The sequence below is a fragment of the Calliopsis andreniformis genome, chromosome 5 (assembly GCF_051401765.1).
Source record: "Calliopsis andreniformis isolate RMS-2024a chromosome 5, iyCalAndr_principal, whole genome shotgun sequence".
Taxonomy (NCBI): Eukaryota; Metazoa; Arthropoda; class Insecta; order Hymenoptera; family Andrenidae; genus Calliopsis; species Calliopsis andreniformis.
In genome coordinates, this window is record NC_135066.1 from 14,329,481 (window position 1) to 14,346,280 (window position 16,800).

At 35.2% G+C, this 16,800-nt stretch overlaps 1 protein-coding gene and 1 pseudogene across 1 annotated transcript; both read right to left on the reverse strand.

The window, feature by feature from the left end:
• Positions 1-87: 87 nt before the first annotated feature.
• LOC143179440 (calcium and integrin-binding protein 1) lies at positions 88-8,125 on the reverse strand. Its single transcript, XM_076378673.1, has 6 exons — positions 8,031-8,125; positions 7,133-7,235; positions 6,845-6,992; positions 3,829-3,953; positions 592-731; positions 88-256 (listed from the first exon to the last, which is right to left on the reverse strand). Exons 1-5 carry the CDS (start codon positions 8,123-8,125, stop codon positions 621-623), a joined length of 582 nt encoding a protein of 193 aa, XP_076234788.1. The 3' UTR covers positions 88-256; positions 592-620.
• A 5,599-nt stretch (positions 8,126-13,724) lies between these two features.
• On the reverse strand, positions 13,725-14,150 carry LOC143179634 (luciferin 4-monooxygenase pseudogene; annotated as a pseudogene).
• Positions 14,151-16,800: the final 2,650 nt, after the last annotated feature.

Here is a 16,800-nt window from a genome sequence, read left to right on the forward strand (position 1 = left end):
TTCTATCATTCAAGAATGACTATTTTTTTTATTACAATTTAGCTACTTATTTTTGTATTTTTAAGGTTCTGATGGAATATTGTTGATGTGTGTTGCTTAATATCAAAATAATGATAATGATAGTTTACATTCAGATGCAAATAACTCATTGTTGAAGTCCATTTTTACAGATACCTCAAAATTGACAATTTTTAGTACAGAGTTTTCCAGATCTCATTTGTAGCACGATTTATGACCCACTTTTTATGTATGATCACTGCAATAATTAACGATAAAGAAATTAACAAGTAGTGGAAATAGCATTCCTCTTTAAATATTAATTTCTATTTGAAGGCATAAGGTATTATGCTCTCGCATTATTCGCTGTTCACAGAATGAAATATGTACAATCGAACAGATAATGTTCACTTATTCATTATAGGGCATAGCCAAACATATTCATTTCGGCAGAAGACGAAAGATATTTCAACTCAAACAGAATTGATTTACGAAAATACTATACGTTTGTTAAAATTATATAAACCTTGCATGTTCAATTGAAGCAGTATACTTTACTGTAATCTGAATAGGTAGAAAAGATATAATAATTACCATTTAATTAGCGCGATCCTTAGACATAATCAAACTCGAAAACGAAAAGACGGTGAGAATTCTGAAATCCTTGATATGAAGTGCGTGAATTCCTCAGGTAAAATAGTTCCAGATCTATTAAACACCATTTCTTGGAGCACCTAATATTAAAAAACATAATTTTGAATTTTAATTCTGTAATTTTGACAGTATTGAAATGATTAGAATCTTTATTTTAAATTTAAAGTTTGCATGTGGTATCGAATTTGGTAATTAACTCTTTGATTGGTTTTGAAGCTAATGAACGTTCAGGTAAATAAATCATAAAAATGTTATAAGAAAGTTTTAGAAATAGACATGTTATATGTGTTATGTGCCTTGAATGTCAGTGAATTAATTGCTTTACTATTATCACAGAGTGAGAGAAAGGGCGAAGGTGGAAAATAATGGTACGTGAGGTGAATATATTTCTATTGAAGAAAAAGTGATGTAGCGTGCAAGAAAAATGGCTACCATGATGCATCGGTGCTCGTGGCGGAGCTACCCTTTCAAAGAAAGCTACTACGTTTCCAAAGTATTACAAATAGCGGCAATAAAATGGATTTCGTGCTCTGGAAGCCCGTTAAGTTTTCCATTTTATGATGATTCTTCTCACTGTGACTCCTCATAAAGTAACTTCAACTACATTATTTTATATTGTACTACGCGTTTGAAATAGTTACACGATACAAGTAGGTATAATTTGCACTCTCATTATTTGGAGGCGATATTTTGTATTTGGAAATAGACAATACATTTTTTTTTTTATTTTAAATGGCAAGCTAGTAGCTAGACTTTTATGCAATCTCATAAAAATAAATAAATGAAGATTTGCTTCATCTATATTTCATATTTTCTATGTTTCTGAATATTTTGTAACTTTTTACACTTTTAAAATTTTTATAAATGCATAAAAAGCCACAGTCTACTAATAAGTATTTGAATAAAATTTATTTTTCGTTTGATAAAACTTTGACATTATTTGGTATGTAATTCCACGCGAGCTATCGATCACTTAAAATAGCAGACTAACAGTGACTCTTTTTTGCAACTTTTTTATTTTCAATCTGAGAAAATTCTGTATTGGCAAACTTGAGTAAAAAAAGATTGAAAAATAGGAAGAATTCAGTGGGCTTCCTCTCAATCAACGCCAAGAACGTTCAAAATCAATCTTTATCAATTTGACAGGTTGATAGAGTTCTGCAGACATTTTAGAAGACAATGAAACATGGGTATTAACAAATTAAGGATACTTAACAGATATGCGTATTAAAATTATTCTCATTTCTAATAAAAGAATTACTAGTCATTAGTCGCTGCTGTTAAAAATTTGAGAGCTTATAGCGAGTCATAACTATAATAAACAGCAATTATCTATTAACTACACTAGATTCAATGCTTATTAAAGATAAATAATGTTTTAAATTTTATTATATATCTGATACTGTTGAAAATTCCTGTCAAATAAAAAGGATCGATAAGTTTTCAAATATCATTCAAAGTACTCGTCATTTTACACAATAATCTTTAATAAAAGTACGTTCATCTCGACGAACACAGTGGCAAGGACCTGAAAGTCCACCATATCACGCTATTCGTATAATTTAAGCGTAGCTGTGCAATGGAGTATATTTATTAATATTTGCACGTACTAACATGGTACAATATTGGTGGTGATGTATTAACGTTAATTATTTCATGATTGAGTTCAATAGCACGATATTATTACGATTCATGTAAACACCATGGAATGATATAAATTTCAAGCTTGCGATCGAAATTAGAACATATACGATCGATGAATTATTGGCATTGGATTGTTCCAACGATTGAAATCAGCGACGTATAACTTTAATTCTACGATTAATATTACGTATGGCTGTTTTATTACGTCAATTGTAAATTCGCTGGCTCACAATTTCTAATTACTTTCAATATTTTACAAAAATCGATACTGTTTATCTTCTGTGTAATTCCATGTATTGTTTTTATCAAGCTTTATCATTCGACTATTTTAAAATTCACGATAATTAGAGTACAACTGAAATCTCGTTACTAATGCACTGTTTCCACTGTTCAGATAATTATTGAACAGTATGCTTTTCTTTCAGCTTTAGGATTGTAAATACCATGATTCACAAAAGTTAGTAATTAGCCATTTTAATTTTAGTAGCTCGATAAAAGGTTGTTTCGATTTACAGTGTAATTTAGAGAGTTTGAATACATCGGATTATTGTAATATATCAGATTATTGTATCACCGAAGAATCACTGACAATTGGGAGACCGCGCTCGAAATACAAAGCGTATTTATTTCTTGAAAAGTGCTGAATCTTAGTTTTGTGCAACTGCCTATTTAGCGTCTGTGACAACGCGATATCATTCCTATCTAAACGAGATCTTAAAAACACGGGGACTGATTTATGAACGAGCTCTTATACTCCTGTCGATTTCAGTCGATTTAATATAAAATTATATTATGACATGCACACTGATTATGCTAATAAAAATAATTTCATATTTTCAAAGAAAGTATCTTTCTTATATCGAATGCTTTTTTATATTCCCTGAAATGTTTAAACTAAAAATTAATAAAATGTTTAAACTAATTTAGTTTCGTTGATTAAAGTTAATTTACTTTTTGAGTAACACTTTATCCATTTTACTATTACTAGTAAAGTAAAAATCTTCTAATTAACTGATTTCTTAATAACCAAAATCTAGATATAACATTCCATTTGATCGACATTCCAAAATATGTCTTATTTATCAAATATTAAATTCATTTCAAAGAAGAAATATCAGCCCTTCCCCACTTCAATCAGATCATTTAACTTTCATGTAAAAGGTAGAATATCTTCAACATTTTGATACCACTATGTAAACTAAAAAAACAACTAATTACTAGGCTGACAATGAGTACATCTAAAATTAATCTAGGTACATATATAGAAGGTTAAGAACTAAATTAAGTTTAACAACAAGAAATTGAACGAATCGGTTCATTAGGTCCCCACAATAGAATTCCATAGACTGTGCTGAAACTACCAATAACAGTGCAGTATTTCGTCCATTGTACCTCCACGATCATACTTTATAATGCAAACTAATAGACCCTAACATACCTATCATAGCCTGTCATGCACCGATTGACACAGCTATATTACATTCATAACGTTCTTGATCGTGAACTTGCAATAGTAAATAAGCGGAAACTTACCCTCCGCGCAACGTGTCCCGACTCCGCCATATCAGCGCAGCCATAGTCTCCCTGCTCGTTTCGCGTCAGTCTCTGCACAGCCTCGATCAAATCGTCGAGCGAGATTTGATTGTCGTCATCGAAGTCTGGAAATGAAGGTATTAACGGTGTTGTTGTTTGCAGAGGGTTATCTGGTCCCCATTCTACCCATCGCTGGTCCAGCGAACCAGCGTTTGCGTAGGGGTCCGAGGTGCTTATGAAACTGGAAGCCCATTGCTATTGTACTGTTTCCAGTTACAGCGTCCATATTAACTGAACGAAACCGCTTTTATTTTGATTTTATTCAGGGAGAATGTCCGTCATTGGGGATTTGGGAAACGCAGAGAATTTAATATGGAAAAGGGCTTATACATTTACTTTTTATAGGTCGACTGTGGATCTTTATGTATTTATGGGAAATTTTAATATGCAAAATACAGAATCTATAGAATATGGCAAAATGTATAAAATACTGAAAGTTATATGCGCTTTAGAATAGATACTTTAAATACGGAGTAAATATTTTAGTAGGTATTATTTTCCTGATTGTGTTTGTGAGTATAGGGGTTTGTGTAAACATCTGCAGTTTATTTTTAGGGAACTAGTTTCTTTTAATATGCTTCTATTACTTATTTTTAGTTCAATTTATTGGAAATTTAATTATTTGGAAAATTTAGTTAGTATATGTTATCTGAATATATAATTCAACAAATAATTGCGTTTGGGGTGTCATTTTAAAGTTATTAGTTACTACACAAACATGTCTGACTTGGAACTTATACTATTGTGGGCGTTCATTACTAGTCAGGTCAGACACAGCGAAGCCAGTGGAATAAGTCCAGAGTCAGACACACTTCAGGTCTTCCTTTAACAATTAATAATTTACAATTTCATCTTATATTAACATGTAGAATCACCCCTTAAAATTTCTGACATCTTCTATATTATTTTTTTATAATATGGAAAGTATTCGTTAATGCATATGATCTTTTTAAAACAGTTAAAAATAATCGGCAAAATTAATTTTCACGTTCTAATATCGGTTTAATTTTCAACTCCTATAAATCAGGTCTAAAGATACTAACTCCTATTAATAAACGTAATACTCTAATACAGAACATAGTATTTAAAACAAATTTAAATATTGCTTCTTTATAGAATCTCAGTGTACATTAAGCAACTAATTTAAGTGAACATATTTCTTCTCATCACAGAAAATTCATACATTCATAATACATGAGAGAAAATTGAAGATTTTACGTTAGACGAACATTAAGAGCGACGAAATTGCGATCGTGATTTACTTATTAACGTCTAAAATTTAAGCGAAAGACGCCTGAGGCTTAGCAACCCGTCGTTGCAGGTTCTGCTCGTCGGACTGCCGAACTTGAGGTGCTTTTCAACGTTAATAATTAGGAAACGAAGCCACGATCGCAATTTCGTTGCTCTTCAGTTTCATTTTACTTCCTCATGCAAAGTCATTTCGCACATTTCCTCTCATCTGACATCGAACACTCTATACAAGTGTGTTGAAAATTATAAAAACGGTTCAAATACAAAATCTAAGAAAAGTTGCATTTTTAACGTTTTTTACAACTTTCTCAGATATTTTACTTACGAGGAATATTACTTTAACGTCATTTTCAGATTTTGATGAAACTTGGTATATGAGTAGTACAATGAGAAATATTAGACACGTACTTTCTTTTATCTACTGATATTCATGTTTAGGGGTCGAAAACTATTCCCAAAATTGGGGTGGAAACACATATTCGTAAATGTCTTGAATTTTGTGTCTGTCATTTCGTATATTCACCATTTTTTTTCTATCTGTATTAGTTTTCGAGATATTTACAAAAATGTATTTTCCACCCCAATTTTGGAAGTGGTTTTCACCCCTTTATATAAATATCAGCAGCTAAAAAAAACGTGTCTGATATTTCTCATTGTGCTACTCGTACACCAAGTGTCATTAAAATCTGCAGATAACACTAAAATGATGCCCCTGGTTAAGACCATTTTCACAATAATCACTGTCATAAGTATTTACACTTAATAAACTCAGAAAATGTACTCAACTGTATTCTTTCAGTCAGAGTCATGCCTTAAGTTTCTGCTTTATTTTTGTACTCTCTTTGAATGCGTCCTTTAGTTCTTTTCAATGGCTTTTAGCACTCAGTGTTCACTACTGTTTTCCATTATCTTATCTGATTAATTCTTTCTTCAGTTCTGCCTTTTATTTTCCTACTTTCATCCTTGTTTTACATTCTTCTCCTCCCCTTCAGCGGTTTTACCAACCCTGTCGCTCTTTTCCCCTTTGCTGCGCTCATATCCCTCTTTCCCAGACACGCATACCACCCTTCACTCCCCCTGATTCCCGCCGTTTCTCTGCTTTCACAGGCATTGATGTGACATCGTGTGTACCGTGAAATTAAACGATCCCGATTAACGAAATCGAGCGAGGTCCTCGTGTGCCAGTAATATTGGATAGGCTTTCGCGAGCAGAAAGGATTGTAAGCTGTGTTTGCTTACCCTTTGTTTAAATTTTTACTAATCCGCGACGGTACAAATCAATTTTTTTGCCGTCTCGTGGCGTTCTAAACATTTTCGTAAAATTCTGCACGTTGCAGGAAGTAGGTAATTAATCGCGGGCAAATAAGGGAAAATTAACATCAAGATTTGTAGATATGTAATTTGGAATTTTATCGAAATCGGTTATTTGTCATTTTAATTTTTATTATCGCTTTCAATCGTGTAATCGTTTCCTTTATAATACGAATTTTTAAATAAAAATTTGTTCATCTATAATTTATTGATGTTGAACATTTCGTGAGAGTTGTTACAGAATTATTGCATTTATTTTGAGTAGAAATATGTCCCAAATTAAGTTTGATAGAATTGTATGAAATATTGTGTGATATAATATAGTACATGAGTCTTGAGAAAACGTGTTTTAATTAAAAAAAGTTTTAGACTTTGGTTATAACGAATTTCTCACCAAAAATACGAAACGCCCAGGCAGCTTGAACCTCCTCGGGGCAATTTGCGGAGAAAACCGAACACAAGTCTAAGACGTCCTCAAGCCCAAGGCATCCATCATCTTCTGAAGAGAACACTCGATATATGGAATCACGAAATGGGCTGCACTACGATAAATTATTAATAGATATATGTATACCTAATATTACTATGTAGTAATATTCTGGATCTCCTAATTCTTTTGAACAAATTTTTGCTATCGTTACTGAATAATAAAATCTTTTTATTTAAAACCTGAATGACTTACTTGAATTTGTGGTAATACTTCATCGATTTGTTCCAGAGTGAAGCGATGCTGAAGATTCTCACGTAATTTTCCTGGATCAGTGTTGTCAAGAAGCTGTGTAATGCTGGAGAAATATATTTAAATATTTATATGTATATAAATTATAATGTATTTCTATTTTGCCTCTTTCATCAAACTGAAGCTTTTCTGTCTCAATATAGTATCCTTGTATTCTAATATTTATTTGTTATGTTATTATACTATTATACTGTTATTTTATTGTTACACTGTTGCTTTGTGTTAAAAATAAAAAATTATCTTTGTACTAAAAAGTTATAAAAAACATTGGATTATTGTCTATAAAGTTTAATCTTGTATTCGTCCTTAAAGTGTAGTACTAAATTTTATGACAGAATAAACACGTCGACTCAATCCCTTATGCATGAATCACGAGTCTGATTCGCGTGCTGCAAAAACCACTTTATCAATTAATCATGAGTTAGACTTAGGCAAGCTATATCACAAAAAAGACATGCTTGGAAATAAAACAAATGCTGTTTTATCGAAAATACTTGATTTGAAATTTTTCGTACTATGTTGGAACCTAAATAATGATCTTATATGCATTATTTTTTTAAAAATGCATGCACAAGGGGCCAAGTTATGACTCATAATTTAAAAAAAGAAATAAGATTATCTGAAATCCTTTGTGCATACACTTACAATTTTCATGTAAAAGAATGAAATATAAAAAATACAGAACATAAATTTTTTAAATCATATTTGTAAAGTTTGCTCGAAAGATTCAAACATTTATAAAATTGCGAACTAATTAGCAATAATTATTACGATTTGAACGAAAGTTTGTACATTTGCAGATAAATTTACGTTTCACTGGGAACTTGATTTCATTACTCACTGACGTATTTCACTTTTACTCAGGTACGATAACTCAGCATAAGTTGCCACTGTTTCTTCGTTTAGAATAGAATCGGTTGACAAGAAAATTCCCATAACGATACACCAGTACAATGCACCTACAAGTGACTTTCAATGAATGAGATGCTGCACTATCGATCGTGTAGGTACTGCACTGTTATCGATGCACTGATAACATGTTATCTCTTTCAAAGGGATTCTTGAGAAACATCGCGTGTATCAATTCCTATTGTTAATATTGACTAATGAGATAAAGATTAAAAGTACAAACACAACGTACTTATACATCCAACTGTCTGACTAATAGCGTGATTATAAGATTGCTTTAACTGTCAACATTCATTCCTTTATGCTAGGGTAGTTGCTAGGGCGTTGAGATCTCATCACTAAATAAAAAAGAATATAAACGAAAGCACTCACGACGCGTGAAACACTTTATGAATAAAGAAATTTTTAGAGTCGCCACTCTGTAAATTTCGAAATAACCACAGGAAGGAATATGATGACACTGACTCTGAACAAGTTTATTGACACTTTTTATATACTCGGTAGGTGACGAGTGGGAGATTTTGGTATGGTGGGGATTATCGCAAATGTTTCACTACCATAAATCTGTGGCTGTAACGCAAAACGACATACCTCATATTTTCAAAAAATTCAAGTTAAAATCCTCACTGAAATGTAGAATATAAAATTTATATTTGTAGAAGGAAGAAACGATAGTAAAAGAATTTTCTCATTTAAAAATGAGGGTTCGAGTAGTATTTTAAGAAGAATTTCAAATGCAATTTGTCAAATGGCATCTAAAATGTTCTTATAGTTCTTAAGTGTATGAATGGCTTTGTGTAAGCATTTTATTATTATTATTATTTGTAGTAAATTATTATTATGTCATATTGTTCTGCCTTTTATGGAGTCAAAAGAAGGATTAGAATAATGCACATCACGAAGTTAAGAATGATGAAATTGCGTTTCAGACCAGGTTTTCGAGATATTAATTACTGAAGAAACGTCTAAAATACGCAGCAAATGTCTGACTTAGGATTTGCTCTACTGACATCGCTGCACCTGCCCTGCGTGACACACACTGGCAGTAGAATAAGTCCTTCAGTCAGACATTTCCCGTGTATTCTAGATTTTAAGTGTATCTTCAATAACTAATAACTCAGAAACGTGATGTTAAACGTAATATCATTATTCTTCATTGTCCTCTTATTTTGGCATGTATAATAGAAATCCACCTTCAAGTTCCTAACACCCATAATCTGTGAGTCTATACCGAGGAACCAATAATTCACATCATGTAATTCAATATTATTGAACACGCGAATCACTATTCAAAAAATGTATATCAAGCTTAAAACTGTTAGAAGTTAAAATTTAAACTGCAGCTAAAGGTTTAACAACAGGAATCTCGCAGGCTGGTCTATCTTCTCAATTCATTAGTATCCAAGCTGTTTAAATTCTGTCGCGCACGACAGAGCGTAGCTGCGGTTCATTAGCTCCATCTTGAAAGAAACTGCATATTCATGGAATCCATAAACAACAGCGAAGAGATTTATATTCATAGAACGTGTAGGACGCGTAACACATAGCTCCAAGGATTCGCTTAGAATTAAGCAGCGTGTATCGTGGCACGTGAATGATTAAACCGATTACATCTGGAATTCCTGGAATTTCGACGTACGGGGGGGAAGGAGGTTTAATTAGATCGTCAATGAGTGAGCTGACTGATTGGAAAATGGTCGTATCGCGATTTGTACGCCCGTCGAGAACGGTGTACTTCAGATCGGCGATTCGTTGCCATCGATTCCACCAAACTTATAAAGCATTTACGAACTTCTACTCTTCTCTAATTATTATGTATGTGTATATACATTTATGTATCGAATATTCGATTAAATGCAGATTATTTTCTTAGGATTGATTGTAGAGATGTTTGACACTTCAGACGTAAAATAATAGAATAATCTAGGGTAACCAGATCGATGGAACTAGAAATTGAGACACAAGATGCGATGATTATAAAAAAATGTAAATCTTTTTTTTCGTATCTCTGACTACTGTTTACAGCCTGCAATAACTTGTTATTCTTCTTTAAATAATTAGTAAATTCTACACATGTCATCATGTCCATATAAAAGTTGCATACAATTATTAGCAGATTTCATTCTGTAGTTCACTAATTATTTATTAACAGTCGCTTATGGTTATAAACTTATGAATATTTGAAATTCAGAACGCACGATTGCCCTGAAAGTACATCTTCGGGTCACTAGAAAATAGCGACAAATCCGAAAAACTGAGGGCATGTGGTCACCCCAGAATAACCACTCTCCTGATACTCTGAATTTCATTTATTCAAACAGAAATAGAAATAAAACCAAAAAATTCTCTAATAACTGAAGCACCAGTCTGAGTACTCCGCGCCCCACTAATAACTCGTAACACGAAAATACTAGTAGAGCCTCGGAGACCCAAAAGACCGACCCATTAAAATACATTGAATGACAAATCTACTCTTGTCCCTCGTCCATGATAAAAGCATTACATTCTCCACTACAGTCCTTCCAGCTTCGCTTGATCTCGCATCAAGAGAGCGGCGCGTGCACAATGTCAAAACGCTGCACGTCGCATAAAGCACGTCTGCTGAAGTTCCCGAGCCCTGGCATTCGTTGCTGGTAACTTCGCGCGGGCTACTCTTTCCCAATGGATACAATGACAGAGAGCCTCGCTGCGCGAATCGTCCAGCGGTCATTATTAGCCGGTTAACGTGGCAAAATGCTCGCGATGATATAACTATGATGGGGCCAAGGGAGGGGGGCTGAGCCCGAAAACCGGCCAATAATTATTACACGACTCCGCGAAGCGGTTATTGTCCCAATTCGGGGGTCGCTTTGCGGATAATGGCTGTGCTCGAGAGGTCATGTGAGCCTGACGTTCCAGCATGTCAACAGCAACTATGCATCATCGGATGTCTGCCGCACGTAAACGCCCGTTCCCTTCATGCTGCCCCTCCCCCTCCCCGTTTTCTCTGCTTCCACCCTCGCCACCTCTGTCTCCCTTTACTGTTCAACTTCTGTCTAATTCGCTCACCATCTTTACGCAGCGCCTCCCCTGCGATCCCTCGATCGCAAAATTCTTAAACGAATTCAACCCCTTAGTTTACAGCTCCTTCTCAGGTTTAGATTTATCACCTTGCTTCCCCTTTTTGTGACGTTCCTTTGGCGTTTATTGCTTCTTTTCGTTTCTTTCGTTCTTGTGTTGCTGACGGTACTCTTGTTCTTCTGATTTCTGATGGGACGTTTTCATGTGACATTGAAACTCGTGACATTGTATAACAATGTAGTAGCATTGAGTTTCATTGTCAGAGCTAGTTTTTGTGATGACTAAAGTCATGGCGTTTGATATCGTGGCAGTAAAAGTCGCGGTTTACTGTCACGTGAAATTGTGTCTTTAGTATTGGTACGTCTTCGCGTGACATTAAATCATTGCTTTTTCGTCATGAAAACTAGAGGGGCAGTGAAACTTAATGCTATTGCATTGTTGTTGCATGGTATTTATTGCCACGTGAAAGTGTACGTTTAATTTTTAGTTCCTTCAGTGTTATCTCAAATTTTGGCGTTGCTTTAAAGTGTTTATTGTATGGATTCACTTCTTCTTCTTCACTTTTTTTGGTATCACTCACCCTATTTTTTGGAAATCACTTCTAATCGGACAATTATTGTTACGAATTGTATTTAGAAGTGCTTTCTGGATTCTGTAAGTTTATTGCAAGAGCTATGAGATTATAAAGAGTAAAGAGTGTTTTGTACAGAATTAGTGTGTGTCCCGTTGAATTACTTCAAGTTCACGATATTTTTCACTGTATAAAGTTTCTTAAAATCTCAGCAGGTCTTTATTGCGCCAGTGTTTCACTACGTGTGTTCAGGGCGCGCAGTAGGATACATTAGTTCACTCTTATTGACATTACCGACAATTCATAATTGTTTCCCAATTGTTACAACGTCATAGACTTATCTCGATATATCTTGAAAGGCAAAGACAAAAGAAGTTAATCGGAGGAGAGCTTAAGTAGATTCTTTAGTTCCTGTGGTAGTAGATGATCTTTCATCACAGTTTAAGTTGTGCTATTAACGAGGGAATCAAATGCTCTCCTCGTCGTCAGTTTCACGGCGAATAATATTTGCTTAATTCTTGGTCTTATTATAGTGATAATTTACACAGGTAATTTTAGAAAAGATGAGGCATGTGTATTCTAGAAGTCACTTTAATAAAAAATAATTTGATCTCTTTTTGATTAGTTTAAATCCTACTTTGTAATATCATAACATCTCGAAGACACTATCTACTGCTAACTCATAAAATGGGTAGGAAGGTACATATTCCTACCCATGTAACTAATATGCATTTCTGTTCATGATACTCTACAATCCCAACATTAAATTATCCATATATAAGTAAGGTTTCTTAATTCCCTACCTAAAATTATTTTAAAATACAAATCTTCAAAAATCCATCTCGTATACCTACATAAATGTTGGGGATGGATCTACACCTATGGGCCACTGTGGCTTAAGGTGTTACCAATAATAAAACAAGGCTAATTGATAAGACATTAACTAACAGCCAATAAAAAGTACCAAGTACCAATAAAAAACCTGCGATCACCACTCCACTTGGTTAAACCTTGTGACTTCTTAAGCTCTGCCTACACCGAGGCAACAACAAGGAACATTTTGCCACCTCTTATTGCTTACGCTGCGGTTACAGTGGATGCACTTTCTGACGAACTAATGTTCTGACGAATATATCTGAACTCTATCGTACGAGGGAGCCAAGTTCAGACATATTTGTTAGGACTTCAGTTCGTCAGAAAATTCATCCACTATAACCACAGCTTTACAGAGTGTACCCAAAAAACTATGCATCTTAGGGCATGTATGCATTCATCCAAGTGTCTAAAACCTACCCTTCAAAAGTGTCCTACTATTTCCTCATTTTTTACTTTACCCAACTGTCAACAAAATGTTGCTCCCTGTAGCGTCCCTGTACGCAGAGCTCATCCCCCAAAATCCATCCCACGAAACAAGTAATTTGCCAACGCGCCATCAAATGATCCCTTCTTCCGCCTTCCTTTGAGCCTGCCCGCTTCCTTACGAGTCTCGCGACGCATACATGCTCGCAGCTGCGTGTCCAACGTTCCAACACATGTATTCGGGGTGCGCGGCAAGTGCAGGATCGAGGTAGGCTGCATATCTCTAGCCTAGGAATTGGAGTGGATGGCGAACGTGGGTACAATAGTTCGCATTGTATTGGATCTCCCCGAGTGATAGGCACTCCCCCTCCGTGCCCCGTGTCACTCTGTCCCTCTCAGCCTCCACTGCTCCGTCCCTCTCTGCTCCATGGACCTCCGCCGCCTCCTACCACCGCGTCGTTCCCTACCGTCGTATCTCATTTTGCGAAGGCCTCGAGCGCGCGTTATTATGCGCGTTATGCTGCTGCCTCACTATTCTATCGCCATTGCGGCCAACTGCATCGTTTCTACCCGTTTTGTGCTCTTCCGGTTCCAGCTACCGCATTCGGTCCGTACGCTCCGCGACCCACGAACTTTCGGGTCCCCACGAATCCGACCATCGATCGCCGCTATCCGTTTCAATTGTCGCCTACGAAACTATTCGGCGGGGCTCCTTGTCTGGCTCCTTTCACGGTGACAGATCTCGGATGGCGAGACTTGGTAGGCATTGTACTTGATCAGCTCTTTTATTCGTCCTGTAATGTATAATATCCCCGTCTCGTCGTAGTATCCTAGATGGCCAGTATGCAACCACTTATCCTTATCGATTGTCTCATCGGTGGCCTCAGGATTCGCGAAATACCCCAACATGACTTGGTCGCCTTTGTAGCAGACCTCTCCGATTTGTCTAGGGCCGAATGCTTCGCCAGTATCCTGGTCCACGACTTTGCAAAGTAAGCCTGGAAATGGTATGCCTACTCCTCCATTGCAGTCTTTGTTCACGTCGCCTACGTTCGTTACTATTGATAATTCTGTTATCCCATAACCGTTTCGGATGAAGTTCAATTTCATTCGTTTCTGCATGTCCTTTGCTGCTTCTAAAATATGTATATGGCTGAAGGGCGTACGTTTGCAATATTCACTCGTTGTAAGTTTATGCTTCGATGCAGGGAGCAAGTTTCTAGGGTGCAAGGGACATGTTTCTGAGACTGATTAGAAAGTAATATTATCCTATTAGTATTGTTGGAATATGGAACAATTTTAAATAAAAAGAAATTTGATTTTTTAACTCAACGCACGGAAGAAGTCTGTACGATATCTGATCTCACATGAATATATTCAAAAGTAAATAAAAAACCATAGAAACAAGACAGAACACTTTCTGTATCCTTCGATACTTTCGATACTTGTTTTTGTTCCTTGATTATATAATCTAACAAGTATAATATTGAGGAAGTGAAATACATATTTAGATTCATTTATTAATTAACTTGATTCGTTTTCAGAAATCCAGTACATAAGTTATAGATCTTTTTGTGCTCTTTCGGTTCCAGCTACTGCATTCTGTCCGTATGCTCCGCGACCTACGAACTTTCGGGTCCCCGTGAATCCGACCATCGATCGCCGCTATCCGTTTCAATTGTCGCCTACGAAACTATTCGGCGGGGCTCCTTGTCTGGCTCTTTCCACGATGACAGCTGGTAAACTGGATGGACTTCACTCTAGGAGCATGATTTAGGAGCTCCTGTTGATCGTCGCGGTGTGGAGAAAGTTTGGGTGACACTGAGAATTGGTCGTGAATCGTTTTGCTAGAGCTGACGGGAGGAGGATGATCGTGAGAGCGTGGATTTTGCTCTATGCGCCATGGGGAGTTTCTTAAGGTACAGGTCTTTCAAGGAGAGCCCATAGGCGTGGTAATCGTTATAGAATAAGAGTAGGTGTAATTTGTAGTATACACATATGTAATAGAATCCTCATTTGGCTCATGAAAATGGGCTTTTGTTCTTGAGAAATTTCACTGTAAAGTTTTATCATAAATGTGGGCAATGATCAACGTAGACACTTTGTTAGTTGTATGTACGTATGTATATTTTTGATGCATTTCGGGCAGAAAAAAGTTTCGTGTCGGTTTTCAAACATGTAAATCAAGTTTGTTCTTCAAAATTACGTGAAATTTATGAATGTGACGAAAATTTAGCATTTTTGACATATGCATGATGTTTCGAGAATTTATGTGTTTTATGTTTTTATGATATTTTTTGTATCGATTGTACGCTTATTCGTTAAATAAAAAAGGATTGTTGTTGTCGTTGTGTGTTTATAAAGGCTATATCCTAGTTTGTAATAGCCTCTAGAGAACTAGGGGAGACTTTGGCATTTTTTGAGTCTTGGGACCATTAACATCTTTGTTTTGAAGTCGAGATATTCCAAATTAGAAGTGACTATTTTGACATCTGATTTATTACTACCAATTAGAGGATATCTTCAAATAGTAATCATGGATTTTAATGAAACTTTCCATATCTACAGAGTCGCCGAAAATATTTAACACGTAATTCTCTTATTGGTCGATTTTCGTGTTAAGGGCGTGAAAAACACCGCCGAATTTGGGGATAGAACACCAAAAATATTTGCTTTAATATTGGAATAACCCGATTTTGCGTTTCCATACGACGAGTTAATTTAATTAAACAGTTTCTAAAAATACCTATTTGTTAAAAAAATATCAGCAATAGAAGCTATTAGCTAAAAGTATACCTACTTTAATTGTTTTCTCCGCCAAAATATCGATCTTCTTTTTCGAAAACTTGTGCCTAAATATTATAAACTGAAATACAAAATAGGGATAAGATAGAATTTTGAGTTTCTACAGCGTGAAAAAATAAAAACGCGAATACGAAATTCTGTGAAATTCTCTTCTGTAATTCTCTAATACAATATTTTCAATATTTATTAACATCATATGGGACTTACTTATAGATTTACAGCTCCATTCAAACCATCGACTCGCCTGGGAATTAGAAAGGATGGCCAACATAACTCCATGACGGTCAGTGAAATTCTATCGGTAGAAGGTATTGTGAAAAATGAAATTATCCGGAAACCATGCTAGCTGGGAACTCGAAAGGGAGTTAAGCGGACTTCGTCCAGCAAATAATTGATGCATGTCAATTTGATTTGTCAGGGTGATCGTTGTAATAAAATTAACAGCAACACCAGACATAGACATGTACATGTATAACCGATGATAGATATGTATACGTTCACAGAACCGTTTCACGTACAAGGTGTATCCTAAATTAGCCGTCGTCGGACACGATTCCCTCGTGAAAGCGAGTTTTTAACAGAGACTTTAAAACAAAAATGGAACTCTGTTCGTTTTTCAAATATACTGGATTTGTTCAAAATTTTAAACGATAACCTTCATTATTCCTCGAAGTTATTTATGAATAAAATATTTTTGCTTTTCATGTGAACTTACTATGTATATCTACTATTGTATACAGATGTGGAAGGATTAAATTTGTATTTTTATATAGTTATATAATTACACAAAGTTTAGTAATCAATGGAGTATTATAAAGAATGTTTCTCTAAAAGCAGAAGTGCCTTGTGTAGTTGTTATGATTATAGAAAGATATGCTAAGAAAATTACGAGTAAATTTGTATTATATATTTATTATTTATTTTTGTATATTTGATCTATGAGAATTTTATTTCCACCTATGATTGG